A 21,581-nucleotide genomic window follows, 5' to 3' on the forward strand; every position below is an offset into this window, starting at 1 on the left:
TTTTCTTCTATATGGTTGAAAAACTGTTGCCGTCTGCTCTTCACGCGCATGCTTATTGTCATAGCAACTACAGAGTCCGTTACTATGGATTTGTAAACATAAGCTCTCGACTGTAAGTGTCGCAGGTAGTTGTCGTCAACGTAAACAAGGCACGGCTCTTTCATTTAGATAGTTGTAATACACTTTATCAGATATCACTTAAAAATACGGTTAAATAGTTGGGTGTAGACATTTTTGTGTTAGTGACCAAATTCGGAGGACGAGTTATGTCATTTGAGATAAGGTGGAAAGTTTGAAAGTAAAAGGACGTTCGTCAGAGGAATAGTACGGTTGCTGTCTTCACGTAACTAGCTAAAAGTTTAAATGAGCAACAACCCTGCCGATATGGAGCTAAGTTCAAAACTTGAGGAACTGAATTTAACTTCTGAAGAAATTGATCGCTTCAGCAAGGCTTTTAAAGATGAGAAATTCAGAGAAATGTTGAGGGAGTATGCCGAAGAAATATCAAACCCAGTGAATAAGAAAAAGTATGAAGAAGAAATAAAACTAATGGAAGAGGAGAGAGGCATAGATGTTAAATTTATCCATCCAAAACCAGAACGGGTTCTTAGGACAAGTTTGGACGGCAAACAGAAGTGCTTCCTCAACGTGTGCAGCAATGATTTGATAGGCAAACCGGAATGCAGAGCGGAGAAGGGGATCGACGGTAGAATTGGCCAACACTGGTCGCTCCCCTACAGCGTGACACCAGGCAGACCAGACCTGGATTCGAAAGGTAACAAATACATAATATACGATGTTGTTTTCCATCCAGACACGCTTTACATAGCTGCGAAAAATGATAGGTTTATGAAACTGGTCGACAGCACGGCAGTTGAAGGTGTCCAAGATCAGTTTAAAGTCAAATTAGACGAAAAGAACGTGAAGGTACTGAAAATTAAGTACAAGGGGGTATCCCACCCAAGTGTCATTCGCAAGCCTCTGCCTGATCACCCTGCTAAAGCAAAACGCATAGACCCAAACGACCCCCTCAGTTTCCCATACCCTTACGACTATCAAAAAACGGAGTCACAAAGTGCTCAGAAGTGCCCCAGCCAAAACAACGTTTTTCAAAGCCAAACTAAAGTTTCCCGTAATCAAACGATCTCTGAAAATTCGAACACCCCCACGGAACCGCACTACTGTTTAAAATACAGATCGTATATTGATTTGCAAGACTACAGGTACTCCCGAGATTCGGCCCCAGACCCACGACCTAAAGAGATTGTCATTGCCATCGATTTGCCTCTGCTTAAGTCTGCTGAGAATGCTGACCTGAATGTGACTGAGAAAAAAATAATTTTGGAATCCCAGAAACCAGCTTACAGACTGGAGTTGCCATTGGCTTACCCCGTGGATGAAAACAAAGGGGAGGCTAAATTCAACAAGCTCAAGAGACAGCTGGTTGTTACTTTACCTGTTTTGCCCCTAAAAAGCCCACTGGTGGCCAGGGCAGATGCCATTATTGGAGAGAACAGCAATGAAACAGCTCAATCTCAGGATGTAGGGGGAAGTCAAGGAGCATCCTCTTTACTTTCAGACCAACCCGATCACCATCAACTGGACAGTACAGCAGCAGTGTCCCCTGCTACAGATGCTCAGTCATTCAGTTCAAAGATGAAGCAACCACTCTCCTTTGAAAACCATGATGGGTTTGAATTGACAGAAGATGCTATTGAGGAAACTAAAGAATGCCTCAGTTGTATGAGTCGTGGTGAATCAGGCTGTCTCACCGGTACTTCAAAGCCCACCGACCTCAATTGCAAAGAAGCACTCCCAGGTGCGAAGCACGCCGAAGCAGCAGCCAGCTGTGAGGAGAATTTCAATGAAGAGGTAAATCATTTCACAAGTGTCTACCACAGCAGTTTTGCACATGGCCTTTGGAAGGATGCCCATTATGAACCAGATTGCCATGTCCTAGTTTCCATTCAGCAGAAGGTAATGTGTCCCTTTGCCTGTATTAGCTGCACAAGATGGTGACATTTCCAGCTTTAAGAGCTCTCACTGTCATGGAGTATAAAGTTGCACTTCTCCCAAAATCAATTACATGATGTTACCTACTGTGGTCACCAATTTAATTTCAGCCCCTAACACAATTTTCTCAGAATGGTTGCTGTCAGTTCCTCTGCATCTATGAAGATATATTTAGTGATGAAAAATTGGCATACCTGGATTTTAAAAAGGTTATCATGCTTTTGCCATTTTATTTGATATACAATCTGATCAAAATTATCTCCTCTAATCTTGCACAAATGCAGAGGTATATTTAGAGGTATATTTTCTTGTGGAAATGTCTTGGGGACTTGGGGATTACCAGTGACCTTTCTGGAGAGGTGGGGGCTGCACTGAGATGCAAGTAGGCTCAGGTTTGATACACATTCAGCAACAATGGGACAGTATATGGTAGAAACAAAACTGGTGCTTTCTCACCAGATGGCTGGAACTGTGGTATGTAGGCCTGCAGAAAAGTAACAGCTGTTGTGGAAACACAGTAGCATGCTAGCACTTTAGCGTAGTGGGCCCAGAAAATACAGTATGTCACAGTAGGCCAGTGATGTAACTTGATTCTGATGGTGTGAGACGATGGTGTGAACAAACTATTTGTAATGGTCAAGCAAAATTAAAGTAAAAACAACATAAATGTAGCACTAACCCTAACCTTTTTTACTGGTTAGCATGAGAACAACCTTACACAGTACTTTATTTATTTGCTTAGCAAGTTATCTTCTCCAGGGTGGTATGTATAGCTTACATTTTACATGTTATCTATCTGAGTCACAAGTAACAATCAGTTACCTTACTCAAGTACAACAGCACAGGATTTGAAATTGCTAGTTACAAGTTTGGCTTTGTAACCACAATACAGCATTACAAAAGAATGTTTGTTCTGAGGATGGAATTAAAATATAATCAGTGTCTAATTTACATTGGCATAGGCACTTAAATACTCCCTTTTCAGAGACAAAGTGGTTTGTTGCTTAACTATATACTCTGTTATGCAATATTATAAAGTGGTACATTAACTGTGGGTTCTCAAACATTAGATCCATTTCAGATTATGTAATTTATGCATAGTTAACTGTACCTTTAATTCTGGGTGTCACATTGTGAAACCAATGTTCTCCTTGTGTGTGAAATTAGCAACTGGATCAAGGATTAAATTCAATCTGGCCTATTCTGCTGAAAGGAAACTTCCCTGAGAAGATTCTTATTGGATAGTCAGTGTTATAATTTTTTTGTGGACTTGGGAGAGCTGAAGGCAATTACAGGCCTTATCACAGAGTCATGTACAGTTTAATGCTGTATGCAAGGTTTCAAACCTAGTTTCTTGGAGAATCAATGTGACCAAATGAGCACTCAGTGGAATCACAAAGAAATCATTTCAGATTAGAAAATGCTGTCATCTTCCATCCAAACTCAAGGGGCAGAAGGGCTAAAGCATGTCTGGGCTGGCCTTGCATGGATATAGGGGAATAGCATGTAACTGCATGCTTGTAATTTGTTCAGATAAATTTGCCTACATCTGTGGAGTATGTCTGCATTAGTTGCACAAGGGACTTCTTGCAAAAGCCAGTGACATAGATTAACACAAGGTAATATGTGTAAGAGCATGCCCATGTTCTACATGCAGATGCTGCCATATCATACCATTGGCTGAATCAGTACATTCTCCAAAACAATCTGTAATTAGATCACCTTTATATCTGAGCCATTTCAATGGAAAGAGTCAACCACCCTCTCTGCAAAGCTTTCCCCAGCAAGGCAGAACATTAAATCCCTTAGTAACAGAGGTAGAATATCAGGTTGAAACAAGAATCCTGATACAGCATTGCATGCTGGTTTCTGACTGATGCAAGCTCAGCGCGAGTTATGAAAACAGGAGGCAATAATTAAATCTCCCCTTCTCCTTCTCAGCTACAGTGTATTGCCTCTTTATACTTTATTGGTTTGTGCATGAAAGAATGCAACAAACTTTAAGCACAAGTAAAATACTTTACTGCTGACTGGGCAATTTCTTACCCCCACATTTAATGTTGTTACACACTATACTGCTGTATGTAGGAATAGGATACATCCACATAACTCATTTAAATGCATTAATCTCGTATTTCATTTCTTTTCTGACAGCTCTCATCTGGTGATTTGATGGCACGTGATCATCAGACTAACAGTGATTGCAGTTTTTGATAGTCCACCAGACAACAGGCACGTTTTTATTGCCACCCTCCCTCCTGGAAGATTAACTGTTTTAATAACTTTTCTTGCAGGAGGAGGCTGACATCTCTCATCAATCTCCGGATAATGTAGTGGATGAAAAATCAAAAGCTGCATCTGTCACATCGCCTAATCTGGGCTGTGGTGCGCATGCTGGGGCCTGCTCCCAAGGGTCCAAGGGGACAGGGAAAAAGCATGCCCACTCTAGCCCAGGGAATGAAACTGGGGGGCTGACCCTTTTGGCAACACAGCTTGTGTTAGCTGAGGGGCAAGGCTACCAGGTCTCTCCACCCATAGACGCTGGGCTCACCGAACACCATAGAGAACAAGCTCTGATTAATGTTGTGCACAGTCAGGCGGGCCAAGCTAGAGCTGGGCTGGACCTTACAGACCCAGACAAACCAAGCAATATGGGAAAAGATAAGGAGGCTGGTGACACAGAGAGCTTCATTGATGCTATGAGAGAGGTGGAGAAAGAGAAGGCTGAGGTGAATGAAGGTGACCCGCTCGACAAAGGGCTCATCGAACGTGAGCCTCTGCTGGTCGTTCTGAGAGAGCCCAGTGGTCAGGATAGGAGAGCAGAGGCCGATAGCAAAGACCCGCTCAATGAGGGAAGCTTTCAATGTGTTGAAAATGAGCCTCTACCAGTCATACTGAGAGAGCCTGGTGGTGAGGATAGGAGAGTGGAGGCCGATAGTGATGACCTGCCCAATAAGGGAAGCTTGCAGCCCATCAAAAGTGAGCCAGTCATTCTGAGACAGCCTGTTGGTGAAGATAGGAAAACAGAGGCTGTTAGTGATCACCTGCCCAATGATGGAAGCTTTCAGCCCATTGAAAGTGAGCCTCTGCTGTTTGATCTGAGAGAATCTGATGATGAGGATAGGAGAGCAGAGGCCGTTAATGACCATAGAACCTCGGCAGCCTTCTCCTTCCAGAATTCTATGCTGTATGAACTGGACTGACATGCAGGTTTCCTTCTGTATATGTTTATTCTCAGCCATTACATTTTGGTGGGCTTTTAAGAGTTAATAACCATGATTTCCTTAACCCCAAAACATTTATATCATCTTGAGTCAAAGGCCTATTTGAAATCTCATACTGTATTGAAAGTAAAGACTCGTGTAAGGCAATTTCAACGTATCAGTTGTCAAAACATTTCAAAGAACTAGTAGTGCATTCATTAATCTATAGGTTCATTGACTGGATTGTTTACCTTACCTTACTTCATGTTAAGAGGGAGTACTCAAGTCAGCAGAACAAAAAACACCCTAACATTCCACACTGGTAGATGGTCATAAATTTAAGTTGCATTCATTAAGATGGTTGTTTGTTAAGTGTTCATTGATTTCTCCTGCATATGCCTCCCTCTCATGCTGCTTATCTGTTCACAGTAGCAATTCAGTGAATAAAGCCTTCCTGTAATTTCAGCTTTGTGTTCCATGTCATTCTGTAGTCAAATCATTGTAGCTTACTGCTGAAAGCTCAGTTTAAGATGAACATCAATTACGTAGGGGAGCGTGCAGACTGAGTAGTGTGATGTATGGAGAGAGCTTTGTAGACTGTACTTCTTGCTGTTTTTTTTTTTTTTTTTTTTTTTAAGTTGTGCAACACTGAAGCAGTTAGCCTTCCTCAGTTAGAAATAACACAGTTACTTGTAAAATACATTTTGGTCTCCACCCCCAAGTACTGCCTGACAGTTAAATGATCTCCATACACTAAAAGGCACAATACCTAAACGCCTTACGAGTGGGGTTACCTTGCTGTGACATGTTAACTGCAACAATAAAAGCGTTGTTCCATTTGCCTGTTAGCAGCTCTTATTTTGCAACAGAACCAAGATTCCATAGCTTCTTTTGGAAAATGCAGCAAAATGGTTCTTAAGGCGGTAATTTGCCAGCAGCTGCAGCAGGCTTATTTATCTGGATGCATCTATAATGGTAAAAGGGGAGGATGAGGATGAAGTGAATTTAAATGGAAGATCAGTAAATGGGACAAGGTGTCCCCTAGGACTATGCTTGATGTCAGCAAATCTATGCAGCATTAATACAGTCAAATTAATTATACATGCACAGTGGAAGGTGAAGACCATGAATTCCCATGATTAAGGTAGCCCGACAAGTGGTTGTGTCATTTAACACAAAAAGCGGTTCCTTCTTAGACTTAGCAAGCAGGGTAATTTCATCTTTTCCAGGACAACCTAAAATTATTATTTAAAGCCATCTGTAATGTGATCATGGAAATTCATTTCAACCCTTCCATCTTAAAACTACATGTATTTTTTAATCATTCAGCCTGACTATTGCCTTTATCCAGGTGGGGTGTTATTCATTTGTGTGGCAAGGTAATGTTCAAGTTTGCAACACAGAGGTCACACTTTAAATAAAAATAAATAAAATTCACCCAACCACTGCAATCATTCACAAGAAAAGTTTTACTTATGTTATTAAAAGACACTCATATGGAAGCCCAAATCCTGTTTACTTTATTTGGGACAGTCCCATAAAATGAGGCAAAGTAACAGTCCATAAAGAAAAAAAAGATATATTTAAAGGCTTTTAAAGAGGATGCGAAGAAGAACAAAAGTAACATCACTGTAACCTGCGGTAGCTTTTGCAGAGTTCGTGGTCCCTGATGTCCCCCCAGCCTCCGTTCTTGACGTGAGGGGACACCCCAACTGCGGGCAGTCTCTTGGTGAGCAACAAGCTCTTTGGAAACAGCTGGCTGCCGCTACTCTGGAGGATGCTCTCAATCCTGGCCTTCTGGCTTGCCGGCATGCAGGCCTTCTTGTGATGCATCCCACAATCCCCGGCGTGGAAGATGCGGGGCGCCTCACTCACCATCACCTTCCAGAACTCCGGCAGACAGGTGACGGTGAGGTGCTGCAGTGACCAGTCCCAGTTGTAGTCGTCGTAGGTGCAGAAGGTGTCTGTGCACTTCATGAGTGTCTGGTAAGTCTGCCTGTTCATAGCCATGCCCATGTTGTGCTCTGTGGACTTCCAGGCCTTCACCTCTACCTTGTTTGCTTTGCTAGCGAAGCCGACATGGCTGTAGGCCCCCAGTGACATGATGTCACATTCGGGGCACTGCTCCATCTTCAGGGATGACATCAACTTAAGGATGTGGTAGAAGTCAGGTGACAGGAAGTGGTCCTCCTCAATGAGGAGCACCAGTCCGTTGTGGTCTTTTAAGGCCTTGACCCTCTCCCAGACAAAGTGCAACTTCCACCACCAGTGGTGCTTAGTCTGGGAAAACTTGGCTTCTCTGTAATGGCCAAAGGAATCAGGGTACTCTGCATTGATGCAGCCCAACTTTAAGGCATCTTTCTTGGGAATGTCTCTAGGGCAGTCTTTGGGGTCGTTCCCCGGGAACTCTTGAGGGTAAAGCTGGATGCTGAAGGGAAAGAAGATCTGCAGGACTTGGCAAAAATCAACAGTGGCGACTATCTGGTTGATCTCCGGCGACCAGTAGTCATGGCTAAAAATGAGCAGCACATTCTCAATGCCCTTAGCTCTCCGAAGGGACTCTATGAGCAACTTCAAATACTCGGGCCTGTTGTGAACCTGGACCACCACCACCAGTTCATCTTGTGGACGAGTCTTGAACTTCTCCTCGTTCCTGATGGTCTGGTCAAAGTTCAACTGAAAAACAATCCCCCTGTATACCAGAGTCATATTGTCCACCTCTGGTTTTGCAACTTTCTCGGGCTGTGTCTCGTTGAAAAGTCTTCTGTGTCCTGGGGTGACTTGCGCCCGATTGTTCCTCACCGTTTCCACCTCTTTAGAGAACATGTCATTCTTCTTCTGCTTTCCACTACTCCAAAAGGCAAAAGCACAAGCCAGCACCACCAGGGTCAGTATAAACACCTTCCTTTTGTAGATTCGGAATCTCATGACAGGCAGTGTTCCCCGGCACCTCCGTCGGGACAAAAAGGAAAAAAATATATGGCAAGCTTACGAGGTAAAATTTCTACAGAGGCTGTTCTGGACACCAAGTTTCCTTTAAGAAGTTTGTTACCTGTGCTTTTTCCTCACGTTTGACTCTTGGAATGTTCTGAACATGGATCTTCTCAAAATGTCAGCAAAGGCAAGCATATCCTGCAGGACATGATGTGCTGTAACTGGCAGAAAGTCTGCAGCTTGCATCAAATCAAGCTGCAGATAAACCCTGAAAAACAAAACCAAAAGAAAGAAGAACACAAATGAAGATTTATATTTCCAGTCTGCTTTCAATGCATGCTTGTGGCAGATTCATTCCATGAAAATTTAAAAAAAGGGGAAGAGGGTTTGACACCAGCTGTCTCAGAACTTACTGCCATTGTAACAGATGGTATCAAGTTATGAAATAGGTGTCTCCCAACCATTTTCTTTTTTGTGAACATGTTTAATGGTTACATGGATGAAAAGTAAATTACTTTTAACCAAGTCAGCCATATTTTTTAATTTTTCCTGTAAAAATCAATCGTTTCAAAACTATGATTGAGATTTGGACTTCCCTTGCTTATACTAATATTTAAGGGTCTAAGGAATCCAACTCAATAGCTAAAAGACATTTTGAAGCATCTAAACCCCATCATTTTTATATTTTATTGAATAGTATATAATGTAAATCCTATATGTCTCACATTTATTAAATTTATTGTCTTTCAAATTACAAACTGAGGCATTATCTTGTTTACAAACCTGGTTTTACAATATAAATGGATATTTTTCACAGAATGAGACCACAAAACTTATTAAATGTAATTCTCTCCTAAAACACCCATCCCAGTTTTGGCCCTAAACAATCTGCTAAGTCTTTAGTATTTAAATTGAAGACTACAGCTCCATACTACCTGTCAAACATGAAGAAATTACATTATATGCTGTTCATTTAAAGTTTAAAATTAACAGGTTTAAGGGCTTACAAATATTCTTTTGGCTGTTGATTTGGATTCCTTGGGCTCTTAAATATTACTAGAACCATGGCAAGTCCAAATCTGCATCACACTTTGCAAAATTGACACTGTTATTAAAGACACCGTAAAAGTGAATTTTACAAAACAAAAATATAGGTAACTGGCTTGGCAAATAATAATTTACTTATACAGTATGTCTGAAATCTATGCAACATTTTTACAAAACAAAAACGTGGCTGGGGGACACATTTCATTAGTTTACGCCCTCTGATAGATTGGCAGCAAGTTCTGAGACAGTGTGTATTGGGCCCAAATCTATTGAGATAGATTGACCCAACAGAGACCTATAAGACACAACACCTTTTAAATCTAGTGGAGCCCATTACGTTTTTGGACAAAATAAGAGTTTGTAAACACACAACCCACAGGCTCAAGTCTAATCTGCTGCAATGTGCATTTCTGGCAACAACAGACAGCTGAATAAAAACAGATGAATTGTTTTTCATTACATAGAGATGGGCGCTGTTTCAACGTAATGCTCACAGAAAAAACCCTTGAGGAATATATGCATCATTTAATATTTGTTTAGTAACAAATGTAATATACAGCAACACAGCATGAAATGTGGATGTCATACCTGCCATATCTAATTTTCTAAATTCTACAGTTTATGCAAACTCTACAGGTACACATAATTCACATAAAGACCAACAATATAATGTTAATATTTACAAAACAGTATATAAAAGCATCATTGTATATTGGCACTGTGTTCATTCTGCATTGACTGAAAGCTAAAGAAGTGACCACAACCAACATTCTTGAGGAATGGTTCACAACACATTTACCAGTAGGGTTTGTGTGAGTCCCAGAGTATGTCATTTGAGTTGCACCCCTACCTTTTAAGGCTGCACTATATGGTACACATGTGAATGTGTTTACATTTATTTATTTATTTTTTATTTATTTGTTTTTTGCACATGCACCTGGAAATCAATAACAAATATACCTGGCAGGTGCCCTAGATCATTAAATGCATTTCTAACAGAATATTTCAGCAATTTCTGAAAGAATTGCTAGAAAAAGCAGACAGAGGTGAACCACAGCCTTAATGTGATCAACTATGAACTTTTCACACAAGCTTGCTCATGTCTTCATATTATCGCATACTTGCTCTGCATTAGAGCTACACTGCGTATGTTTTAAATATTATCCATTGATACAGATGGATGTACACTACATCCATTAAATTTGGCATATATCAGTTAGCCTTGCTCGTGGGTACAACCATAAAGTCACTCTCTGGATCTGAAAGCCCAACCTACTGTTTACAAGACCATTTCCACAACTAATCTCACTAGCTGTTGTGTCAGACTGTTATGTGTTCCCATCTGAATCATATAAAATGGGTCACACCTGTAGGCTAGTATGGTAGGTCTTTGAGAGAAGTCACTCACCACATTGGCTACTCTACACACATACTGAGTGCACACTAGAAGGTATTCCTCAAATGGCTCGGATACTCGGATACTGCCTCTGGCCACAACTTCAACTCTGCTTAACTCTTAACTTCTTAACTCTGCTTTCGCACGTCACTGCGTGACCTGGGGTGAATAATGGCACTCGCACACTCTTCTAAGTCCCCCCCCCCCCCCCTTTTTTTTTTTTTTTTACACAATTACATGAAGTCTGTTGCCATAACTGGCTATCACTAAAAAAACACACTAATTCAACAGTGTGACGACACCATGACGCTCTTGAAATAATGTTAGCTGAGACTTACTCCTTTTGTGACATTTCTGTCTTTCATGAGGAGTAAAATTTTAGGCTGTTTGGTTCAAAAGACTATGTATTTAATCTGACTAGCTATAAAACTAACTATTTTTTCTATGAGAAAATAATGGTAGCCACAGATATATCTTTATCAGATATATCAGTTTTAATATATGGCACAGAAAATGGAAATAAATCACCTTTAACTGAATATGAGCGTAAACTAATCCGTGCCTCCACTATGGAAAAAAAACTGTCATCAGCTACATGCTTTGCTAATGGGTAAACTCCAGCTACAACTTACTGAGTTGACGCTTTACTGAAGCAGAAAGCCAAACCACACTGGCCATAAAATAAATTGTTTGAATGCATTTAGCTTTAGTATAGCTACGTTGACTTTCTAGGTGATTTCCCTTCCCCAAAACACATTTGACAACAAGTTGCGGCTGGCTAGCGTTTACCGGAAGTGGGAACAGAAAACCAAGTCCCAAAATGTGATCGATTTGGCCACAGCTGTCATTTAGCAAGACTGTTTTGTATTCCTAATGCAGCAAATAGGTTAGACTAGAGCATGGGCGCGTTTCACAATTTATTTTAATTCTAGTTTCAGGGCACATCTGCAAAGCACATTTCCTCCCTACGTGAACGCTGTAAAAATTACTCCCAGCAACCAGTTACACAAAAGGACAGCTAGCCACATCCTTGTACCACGAAAACGTCAATATTGAAGTATTCACTTGATCAAACTGTCATGTAACGTAGGCAGGTACCTCGCTTGCTAACACGAAACATACCAGAACATACCGATCGCAGCGGGTAACACTCGAAAAAGAGACATGAATCCCCTTCCCCTCGTGCTATCTGGTTAAATAACGGTTGCCGCTATCATATTCTTTCTTCTTACGGTATAACTTACCTTGTCGAGTAGCTGTGGTGTGGATCCAGATGCGCACTGATCAACAAAACGCTGCCGTGTGGTGGTCATTCTCCTCCATTCTTCTCTCTTTCTTTCCACCAGATTGCGTTTTTTCCTAAAGCGAGAAGAACTGAACCAATGACCTCGGTATCCCAGAATGCATTACGCCTCCAGGGGGCTCTCGAGATCCGTGCTCGACAGAAACTCCAAGATGACGTCAGCGTTCCCTCTCAACAGCGACATCCTTCAACTTTTGTACGGTATAACATGGTGGGGTGTTGTGTATGGCAATACGGTACTTGACACGTGGAAGGGTGAAACAGACAAACATGATGTAATAAACACGTTTAATCAAATCATGTTAAATTATTAAATTGTTAAGTTCCGAGTCATGTTAATTGCAGTCTGCCGTTTCATTTAATCAAAGTACCTTGATTGCTAATCAAGTTTGCTTTTACTTCATAGGCTTTCAATTCTGCATACATACATGCAAAGTTACTAACATATACAAGGTAATTTATTTTTCCCTGTAAAAGAGTAGAAAGACATGCCTACATAAGTTTGACATTAAGTTTATTAACATCAAAATTCTGACCAATTTAGTTCTGTTACACAAGGGGAAAGAATGCAGAGCACTGGTATGATTCTTCTAAAATATACTATATAAATACAACATTTGTATAAATGGTTAGTTTAACTGAGCTGAATGCCAGGTACCCTTCACTGAATGTTTCCCCTATGTTATGCTTAGATGCAACACAAACATTGAAACATTACTTTCAGTTTTTACTTTACTTTAGGCTACTTTATTGAAGGCGTTAAGATAAAAAAAACCACAAGGCCAAGTTACATGATAAATCACCAGTTATTTTTAAGAAACATTGGATGCATCTGCTTTGGAATTATACTGTTTACATTTTTTGGGAGGTGATGTTTCCCAAATTGTTTATTGTCACTTAGCATCATTTTCCTATCAATAATTTTAATGGCAGACCTGTTTTTGCAAGTGTTTCTACTCACTTTTGGAAAATTCATGCTTCATATGTGTGAGTAACTTTATGTTTGTTATGCTGAAAATGGTTTTGTGGAGACTTGGAATACATAGCAAAGTCCTTATTAACAACCACCAATAGAACCATTTGGGCACATGCTGATGTTTGTTGCCAAGTTGTTGCACATTTCCAGGTAACTTGTTTAGTTAGGCACAGCTCAATGAGTTTGAGTGAGATCCCATGAAAATTTAATGAGAAAAAAACTATTAAACTTCACAACCAACTACTGACAATTGTTAATCTGCAAGCCTAAACATCTGGATAACATTTATAGCAATGTTTAATCTCAAGTCATCCACAGGCATAGTGTGCTGTGTGAGTACATACAGTATTAACAGCTAGTTCCACGGTTGGTAGATGGTAGATATTGTATATTGCCCACCATAACCATGTGTATCAGATGCTCATCATTTCTCACTAATGAAGGCATGCTTTATTGAGTACCGAGCTCTTTCTGTGTAAAATGTGTTTTACAAATTTACACAGTCTTAAACTGATAAATGCAGGTGTTCTTACTTAGGCCCATTGCTCCACTGGGAGCATAGGCCATCAATGACAGTTCTGCATCACACCTGGTTTGGTGTGACCTGAGAGATTTTTCAGCTCATTAGATGACTGGTGGTTTTTGATTCTGCTTCCATGTGTTCCTTGGTCATCTTCTCTTCTTCCCACCCTTTGTCTTCAGATCCATTTTTCTACAGAAACTTGTCTGGTTTTCTCCCACAGGTCAATGTTGCTGACTCTATCTCAGGTGCAAGATCCTCCAATGACACTTATTGATCAATAACTGAGGCTTTTTCTTTGTTGCATTTGCTTTCCTTTGAGCCATAGTGTAGATTTGGTCAAAATAAAATAAATTTATTTCTACAAGTTTCTATTTATAAATGAGGTTGGTTTCAGTGAGGAGGGAGAGAATCCATATCATGGTTTCTGGGTGAAAAACAAAACCACAGCATTCATTTTTTTCTGGCACAGTAAACAAGGAATAACAACCCTGGAGATAGTTTTTTGATTCAAACTTTATTAAATTACTTATCTCCTTATGGATTTTCAACAGACACTCTTGAATGCACTCATAACAAACCAAGACAATCTCAATAAATGAGCTGTCATGCATGTCTCCAATACTCATCCAAGCTAATCAGTCCAAACACAATCAGTTCCTGTTCATTGCCATACCTATTCATCTGAGGAAGACAGAGGTATATGTGGCAGGTTGATTCTATTGAAGTGAGGTCACTGTTTTTTATTTCAGGACACTTATTGGTCACTCAAAACACCCAGATGTTTCAGCATGAGGAGAAGAACGTTGTAATGGTCATGGTGTAATCATTGATTTGACACCATTAAAGATCCATTTACAAGTATCTTTTGAATTTTAGTGTAGGAGTAGGCTTGTTATCAGTCTGCAAGTAAAACCATGTTGTATTACAGTGGGGCAATGCTATAAACTTACCCTCCAACTGCTAATTGGCCCCAAATCTGTTTTTGATTGTTCTGCATGATAAGTAAATGTACGGTTAAGTAACGATCCTTTAAACCAAAGAAAAATTCTATTTAATGAAGACTTAATGACCACTTAAACAAATCTGTTTTATATATTTATATAAAAAAAACAAAAACGATCTTAGGAAGATTAGGAAAGACACATTCTTCAAAATCACTCTTTTTCTGAGGCAAGTTTTGGTACAATTTCCCATGTAAAAAAAATATCAAGTTTAAAACAAACTGGAAGTTTGGTGATAATGTTTTTACAGACAGACAGCTGCTGCAGCTCACTCACACCACATAGAGTATTGTTAGAGGTGTGGCATGCACGCACAAGCTCAATCTCATGTAAGTACTACACAAACTACTGTCCACTTTGAGTGTTCTTATTTGTGGTTGACTCATCTACACTGTTTGGTACATTGGGTTGGTTTGTCCTGAGCATTCCCGTTAGCATCTAATTCTGATGTGGATGAACACAAAATCCAGAGTGAGCTTTATTCTTCTGCTGACTTTTCATGTGTAGCACATCCAAAACTGTCTTCATGCCACTTCCTTTCATTTTTCATTTGGTACCCAACAAATATAAATAAATACAATGCCAAATATGAGAAACCTTTCAGAAGCCTCACTGATGCACTCTTTCACACCAACCAAAAATAGGTGCTTTGATGAAAACTGATACAATTTTGTAAACAATTCTGGAGAGCAGAATGAGCAGACTTACAATAACCAAGCTGGTTACTGTAAGTGGTTTCAGCAACCACTGCATGCAATACTGTTTCATTGAGGAAAGAGTGCAGTTTGATGCACTCATGGCATTCCAAGAATTTACTTGAATTTTGTGTATAAATATGAATGTATGGTCACACAAACACAGTGACGGATACTGTGTACATGTGTAATTTGTTGACTCCTTGATCATGCTCTGAAGCTGCCTTTCAAACTTATGTGTCAATGTAACTGTGGTGTTCTCTGTCCCTGCTAACAGCATATGAACATTGTGAATCGGATCATTTGTCCAAAGAGCACCATCCTTAAACAGCAGCCATGACAAAAAAAAGCCTGCAAACCTGTCACTTCTGACCTCTCAATCCGTAACACTGATAAGCAGCTAATGCACTCCTGGGGTGAGTCTGTATGCCGCGCCAGATGCTGGATTGATGAGGATTGATGGGATTGATGACGGGGTCCAGGTACTTGGTAACTCCATGGAGATGGGAGCCGTCTGTCACTAAGCCTTAAACCTGGCTCTCCACTAGCACTGCTGACTCTGCCCCCTCCCCCCACCTCCTCCAAAGTCACCTCAGGCCACGCTGCAGGCAGCTGTCCAGGTACTCAGAGTAGCAGGTGAGGGAGCAGAAGTGCCTCTGCACGGGGGCCTCCGTGCCCCCCATGTCATCCACCAGCACAACAGTGTGGGAGACCAGGTGCAGGTTCATGCTGACCGCCGTCTGGATGTAGGAGCTGAGGCAGGCCCGGCTGCAGAAACAGGTCTTGGCGAGGTCAAGCTCCCGGCACAAGTGGGCGGGGAGGACGCGTGGCCCATAGGGGATTCTGCAGACAAGAATAACAGGGTAGGGTATTGACCAATCAGAAGTGCTTCGGCTAAAAAGCAGAAACAGGACTAGTGGAGCACTCAAACTCTGCCATTCTCAAGACAAAGATACACTTCCTGTGAAATTATTTAATGTGCACGTGAATTTCAATCAATTAACCTCAACTTCTGAGTAACTGTATCCTTTCACATTTTCAAGTCATTCACTCCTGATTCCATGTCAGCTGAATACAGCTGAATCCCATTTTCACCTTTCCTAAAGTATATCACATATCAAATGTGTCACCAGTTTCAATGTTCACTGAATTTGGAAATATAATATTCCTTCAGGATTTACAACTAGTTAAGTCGACATCACCTAAATCCTCCGGCATTTTATTTGACCACAAAATGGCACTGATACAGCAGGGTCCCACAGCTGGCATTTCACTTGAGAGTGATGTGTCCCTGATGTGAGCTGTAGATGTCTGGTCCTACTGTAGTGGACCACAGGACACCCCACATTCCTGTAAACCATGCCTTCCCAAGACATCAGATTACATGCAAAGCTTTTTACATGCTTAGTTAGCCAAACCTAAAATTATTACTAGGTTTAAACAAATGCTGACTTTTTCCAGAATGGATGTAGGTCCCGAGGACATAGTTTTTTCATTTATACATTTTTCTAGTTTCAAAGGCATGCTCAGGGTCTATGGCTGCTTTAAAGGGGCCCACCTGAGGTTGAGCACAGCTCGAGAAGCCATCTCCTGCAGGGTGAGGGGGAACGTGAGCTGCATGGTGTGGTCCAGGGGGTTGGCCTGGGTGAAGGGGTTGTCAAACAGGTCCAGGTTCTCCAGCGAGAGCTTGCGGAAGTCGCTGGGCAGGAAGGGAAGCTGGTTGTGGGCGGCGGAGAGGAAGCGCAGCTTGGAGAGGCAGCCGATGCGGAAAGGCAGCCTCACCAATCGGTTGTCGTCCAGCTTGAGGTTGACCAGCTCCCGCAGCTGGCAGAACTGGGCCGGCAGGGCCCGCAGGCGGTTCTGGCTCAGGTCCAGGTGCTGCAGGGTCCGCTGCAGGCTGGAGAGGCACAGGGCCTCACTGAAGGCCTCCAGGTGGTTGTTGTGTAGCACCAGCTCAGCAAGGCAGCCCAAGTCCCCGATGGTGGCTGGCAGTTTCTTGATGTGGTTGTTGCTGAGGTCCAGCCGGCGTAAGCACTTCAGGGACAGCATGCGCATGTCCACTCGGGACAGCTTGCAGTAGGACACCTGCAACTGCTCCAGGGAGTATGGGAAGTTGGAGGTCAGGGGGTAGTCCTTCTTGGACATGATGACCAGCCTCTTCTTGGGCTTCTCCACATCCCGGGCCCGAACGGGTGTGAGGGTGGACAAGGGGAGGGTGTCATTGTCACTTCCTCTGTGGGCCAGCCTGGCAGCAGAGAGGAAGTTCTTCAGGCTGTTGGCATCGGCCTGAGGAGGCACAGGAAACACCCGTTCAACAAATAGTGTCTTTTTTGACAGATAGTGCACCTCTGTAAATGAAAGGCTTCCAGGGTGTGATATGCCTCCCCTTCACACTGAACACCTATGCACAACCACAGTCTAAATGCTCCAATGACTTATCTACAAAATATTCTCTGAAATTGAATTGAAGGAGTTACTATCGTGGTTAAATGTGTTAGGATACTTGTCATAAGGGGGGTGCTGCTCAAAACCTGTAGAGAGACCATTTGTGTGCAAATTCCAGTAGTGCCACGATTGTACTCCAAAACACAGGTCACGGCAAAGAATGGTCGAGTCCTTTTAAACTTTTCCTGTTGGATTTATGCAGCGCAGTCACAACATAGAAGGATTTCAGCTTTTGGGTAAAGTTAAGACTGTGCTTTTGATAGCCAGCAAATCAATAAGATCAACTCAATTCTCTCTCAACTTCAACGGAAATCCACCAGACAGCCTGAAAGCATTACAAAGCAAGAACCCACAACATGTGGGCACAAGAAAACAGAACTTTTTGAAGACGCAGGTTATTGCAAAACTATAACCCACCCTGGGCAAATGGCCCAGACAATGTGCAATATTTCCTGTGTTCGTCATTTGTGTTTTTCCACTGAATATTAAGCATTGGCTTTACAAGTGAGAGAGAAAGCAGGATGGAGGTGTAAACAAGGAGAAGGAGGGTGGGCCACAGCCGTGTAAAGTCACAGATACACCTAATTCAGTGTCCGTTCACATAAAATGAAACACACACATTCTCAAACCACGGCAAAGGGGAAACACGGCTCACCACATGCACTTAACAAGAGTACAACCACAATTTTTGTTCATAGACAAGGAAATACCCGACCTGCCTTCCCATCACTTCCAATGCAAATATCGAACTGAATCAGGCCCACCATAAATACCACCGTTGACAATCTCAGTAACGCTGCTGCACATAATTAAACCTCTTTCACAGCAGACTGACAGGCTGCATACTTGCTTGGTTACACAGCAGCCTCACGGAGAAGCAGGGCATGCCGCCTCCGTCAGTGCTGGCAGGTCTGAGCACTGTGCAGGCGCTGCGGGCTGGCTCAATGATGGCGCGTGTGTTTCAGGGAAGTGGGGGAAAGGTCACCGCCGCCCTGTCGCAGCACTCAGGCGCGGCGGCAGCTGCCCTCCCATTGGATGCCCAGCGTGACAAAAGAGTCAGCCTCCGCGACACGGGTCTCACAAGCGGCCGACCGAGCTTGCCCATTACGTAACAGGGCCCCGGTGCACATCCTGGCCACGGAACAATGGGTAAAAACAGAAACATGCACCTCGCTTGGAGAACAGACACACTACTGAATGTGTGGACAACGTGTTGCACTGTCTTCTGGTTTGTGTCTGAGGTGCAACAGAGACAGAGTGCAGGCAAACATGCAGTGCAAATGCTAATGCCAGTTCTTTTAAAAAAACAGGCCAAAATCACCTATGCCTGAATCTGTGATAGTGTTTGAAAAAACCAAACACTGGGAAATATGTTGCAGAACATCTACTGTTTTGAAGTTTCTGTGTCCTGACAACACAATGCTCATTCAGCTACAATCCTTTGAGTCACAGTCTACAACGACATCAACAAAACCCATGCTCTTCACACTAGCCGGGAAGATATAACATCTCTTCCAGATACTGCAGTTCTAAGCATACACAACGCAGGAGCACGTGGCCACTGACAGCACAACATTACATTCACATTGTCTACCACTTCAAAGTAATTAGGATATAAATATAAGCAACACCTTCAGTGTGTCCAGATCTGAACTTCTGCACTGGATGATGGGAAGGGGAAAAACACCCCCACTGGTTCCAAACAGCAGCCATTTCACCCTGCCCCCTACCTTACTCAGGCAGACATCCACAGCTGGCTCCTTTAGTCTCACAGTGGCCTTGCCTTCGTCCACAAACCAGGTGAAGAACTTCTCGATGTTCTCCTTTAACTGTGGGGGTGTATGTTTTATGTTAGTCCAAATAGTGCAAAGAGACTGCTATACTGCAGTCTCTGGATACCACTTCTGGATAAATGACAGCTGGCTTTCCGTTCACAAAATTACAATCCCATTTTTTAAAAAATGTTTATTTGAGGGAAATGAATCCCAGGACAGTATAATATTGCTAGCTCCTACCACCCCAATGCTCCAAGAAATCTTTTCTAAAGGCACTTTTAAACATACCTTCAGAACAGCCAGCTATCCTCCTGCCACAGTATAGTTTAGGTGAGAGTAGCAAATTACATTTATGTGACCAACAATATAAAACCTGCTTTTACCTTCGTTCATTTAACCACCCTCATCTCAGTCCCATACAATTGTTATGCTCTGATGTCAATCACTATATATTGTAGTTTACTGGGAAAAAAACTAAAACATATAGTGCAATAGCTTCTCACACTACAAACTGAGGATGAAAATACCAAAAAGTACATTTGTCTATAAAACAAAGGCAATGCAAAATTTAAATGTAGTCTGTTTCAGAGAACATCCAGTTCGTAAACCTAATCCCCATGCCTGTGAAGTTACAGGAAGCATCAGCCATCACAGTGGAAAATTACTTTCTGAATGTGTAACTATCTTAGCAACGCTTTAGCAAGACAATCAAATTTTCTGTCAGATAAGGTAGAATCAGTTACGAATAATACACTTGGCACAATCAGTAGCATCAAAATCACGCCTGTGGGATAGGTACAACCGCAACTACATCAATAAGGACGACATATTCGTTAACTAGTTTCAGTCCATCGTTCAACGTATATTCCAGTTAAAGTGATCGATCGTACCACGTTTCAAGCATCTATTGAACCTATTCCCTGATATTCGGAAACGACTTCTACTTGCAACTTTACTAAATTTCCATTTTTTGTGACACAAACAACGTGAAGTTAGATCACCTTAACTTAACAAGCCCCTAATAAATTTTAAAACGACATAGCCACGCCTTGCTGTAAAAGACAAAACTCACCTTATATTTCGATCCTGCTTTGTCCTTCGCTGTGCAGATCATCAGGTAAATGTTATTTCGCTGCGTAGTCTTGTCGAAATGTCTCCCGATCGACAGCACGGCCCTCGTTCCCTTTCCTCTGTTTTTCAGACCGTAGGTAGGAAGCATCCGATTCACTACTTCAACCTCACACTGGAGCTTCATGGTGTGGACTCATCGATGTCGGATCTCAGCAGGAACAGACGGCATTCACCAATTAAACTATGTACAACAAAAGTGGGCGTCGTCCTTATATGGAGCAAAACATCCACAACGTCAGCGGGGTAGCTTACGTCACGTAACTAGCCACGCCTATTGGCTCAGTGCGGAAGAGAACTTAACCGGACAGCTGGTTAACTGGGCATTAGACGAACAATCTGTTCTCACCATCTACCATACAAAACAGAGTTTTCCAGTGGCTAGCTAGAGACCTTAAGATTAGCTGAAATTCCTATATCTGTAATACCCACTGCACCAAACCAACTTGCATGGTATGAATGACCAACAATAGTATTACATAATTAGCTACATATCGTTAGTTATCTAGCAAGATGGACTAAGTACAACGATATGGTTTATCTTTATACCCTCGTTACATCCAAATCAACGGTTAGGGAGCCTTAACCATCAACGCCATGACCGGTAATATTAATCAGAACACTTGCTGCTGGTGGTAGGTTTTACAATGAGCCTACGGACTAGTTATCTAAGTTATCTAAACATGCATCATTATCAGCTAGCCCAGCAAACTATACCGCCTCAAATAAGATATCCTTCCATATTCCTAATTTATCTGACTGCAATTCATAACTAAGATATTCTTGCTAACATTGCTAGCTAGCTACTTAGACATGCAGAAACACGCTCGCTAGCTAAGGTAACTTGTTTTCAAGCATTCAGTGTGACGTTAAGTTGCCACACTTTCATTCGACCAACCCTACCACTAGCTAGCTGCGACTTAGGAGACAACTAGTTAAATTAGGTCGATATGGATGTTTTAAAAATTCATTTCAATTAGCCGTTGTACTAGGTAGCTCTGCAGCCTGGACTCTCTCTGAACAGATTGAGAGGTTAGCTAACTTGCAGGCTAACTAGCCAGCTGTACTGTGGTGATAAATAGCTCGTTCCTTACCAGCTGAAAGGGGTATACCGTTGGCAGTTGCACAGCATTCACAAACTT

At 42.0% G+C, this 21,581-nt stretch overlaps 3 protein-coding genes across 4 annotated transcripts; 1 reads left to right on the forward strand and 2 right to left on the reverse strand.

The window, feature by feature from the left end:
* Positions 1 to 384: 384 nt before the first annotated feature.
* On the forward strand, positions 385 to 5,300 carry dnaaf2 (dynein axonemal assembly factor 2). The gene is made up of 2 exons (XM_036541509.1): positions 385 to 1,542; positions 4,308 to 5,300. The coding sequence occupies exons 1-2, from the start codon at positions 385 to 387 to the stop codon at positions 5,214 to 5,216; spliced, it is 2,067 nt and encodes a 688-aa protein (XP_036397402.1). The 3' UTR covers positions 5,217 to 5,300.
* A 1,503-nt stretch (positions 5,301 to 6,803) lies between these two features.
* Positions 6,804 to 11,980, reverse strand: LOC118787142 (alpha-1,6-mannosyl-glycoprotein 2-beta-N-acetylglucosaminyltransferase-like). 2 transcript variants are annotated; one of them, XM_036542592.1, is made up of 3 exons: positions 11,838 to 11,980; positions 8,269 to 8,418; positions 6,804 to 8,166 (listed from the first exon to the last, which is right to left on the reverse strand). In XM_036542592.1, the coding sequence occupies exons 2-3, from the start codon at positions 8,394 to 8,396 to the stop codon at positions 6,843 to 6,845; spliced, it is 1,452 nt and encodes a 483-aa protein (XP_036398485.1). In that variant the 5' UTR covers positions 8,397 to 8,418; positions 11,838 to 11,980; the 3' UTR covers positions 6,804 to 6,842. The 2 variants fall into 2 exon arrangements, with proteins under 2 accessions (XP_036398485.1, XP_036398486.1); XM_036542593.1 differs by having other exon boundaries at positions 6,805 to 8,418.
* Positions 11,981 to 13,967: 1,987 nt separating this feature from the next.
* lrr1 (leucine rich repeat protein 1) lies at positions 13,968 to 20,609 on the reverse strand. Its single transcript, XM_036541488.1, has 4 exons — positions 20,384 to 20,609; positions 19,267 to 19,365; positions 16,650 to 17,377; positions 13,968 to 15,934 (listed from the first exon to the last, which is right to left on the reverse strand). Exons 1-4 carry the CDS (start codon positions 20,564 to 20,566, stop codon positions 15,679 to 15,681), a joined length of 1,266 nt encoding a protein of 421 aa, XP_036397381.1. The 5' UTR covers positions 20,567 to 20,609; the 3' UTR covers positions 13,968 to 15,678.
* Positions 20,610 to 21,581: the final 972 nt, after the last annotated feature.

The sequence above is a fragment of the Megalops cyprinoides genome, chromosome 12 (genome assembly GCF_013368585.1).
Source record: "Megalops cyprinoides isolate fMegCyp1 chromosome 12, fMegCyp1.pri, whole genome shotgun sequence".
Taxonomy (NCBI): Eukaryota; Metazoa; Chordata; class Actinopteri; order Elopiformes; family Megalopidae; genus Megalops; species Megalops cyprinoides.

Coding starts and splice junctions, on each gene's coding strand:
- dnaaf2 (XM_036541509.1), top strand. CDS start 385: ATGGAGCTAAGTTCAAAACTTGAGGAACTGAATTTAACTTCTGAAGAA. Junction 1,543..4,307: donor AAACAGCTCAATCTCAGGAT/GTAGGGGGAAGT, acceptor CTTTTCTTGCAG/GAGGAGGCTGACATCTCTCA.
- LOC118787142 (XM_036542592.1), bottom strand. CDS start 8,396: ATGCAAGCTGCAGACTTTCTGCCAGTTACAGCACATCATGTCCTGCAG. Junction 8,167..8,268: donor AACGTGAGGAAAAAGCACAG/GTAACAAACTTC, acceptor GTCCCGACGGAG/GTGCCGGGGAACACTGCCTG.
- lrr1 (XM_036541488.1), bottom strand. CDS start 20,566: ATGAAGCTCCAGTGTGAGGTTGAAGTAGTGAATCGGATGCTTCCTACC. Junction 19,366..20,383: donor AAGCAGGATCGAAATATAAG/GTGAGTTTTGTC, acceptor ACACCCCCACAG/TTAAAGGAGAACATCGAGAA. Junction 17,378..19,266: donor TGGATGTCTGCCTGAGTAAG/GTAGGGGGCAGG, acceptor GTGCCTCCTCAG/GCCGATGCCAACAGCCTGAA.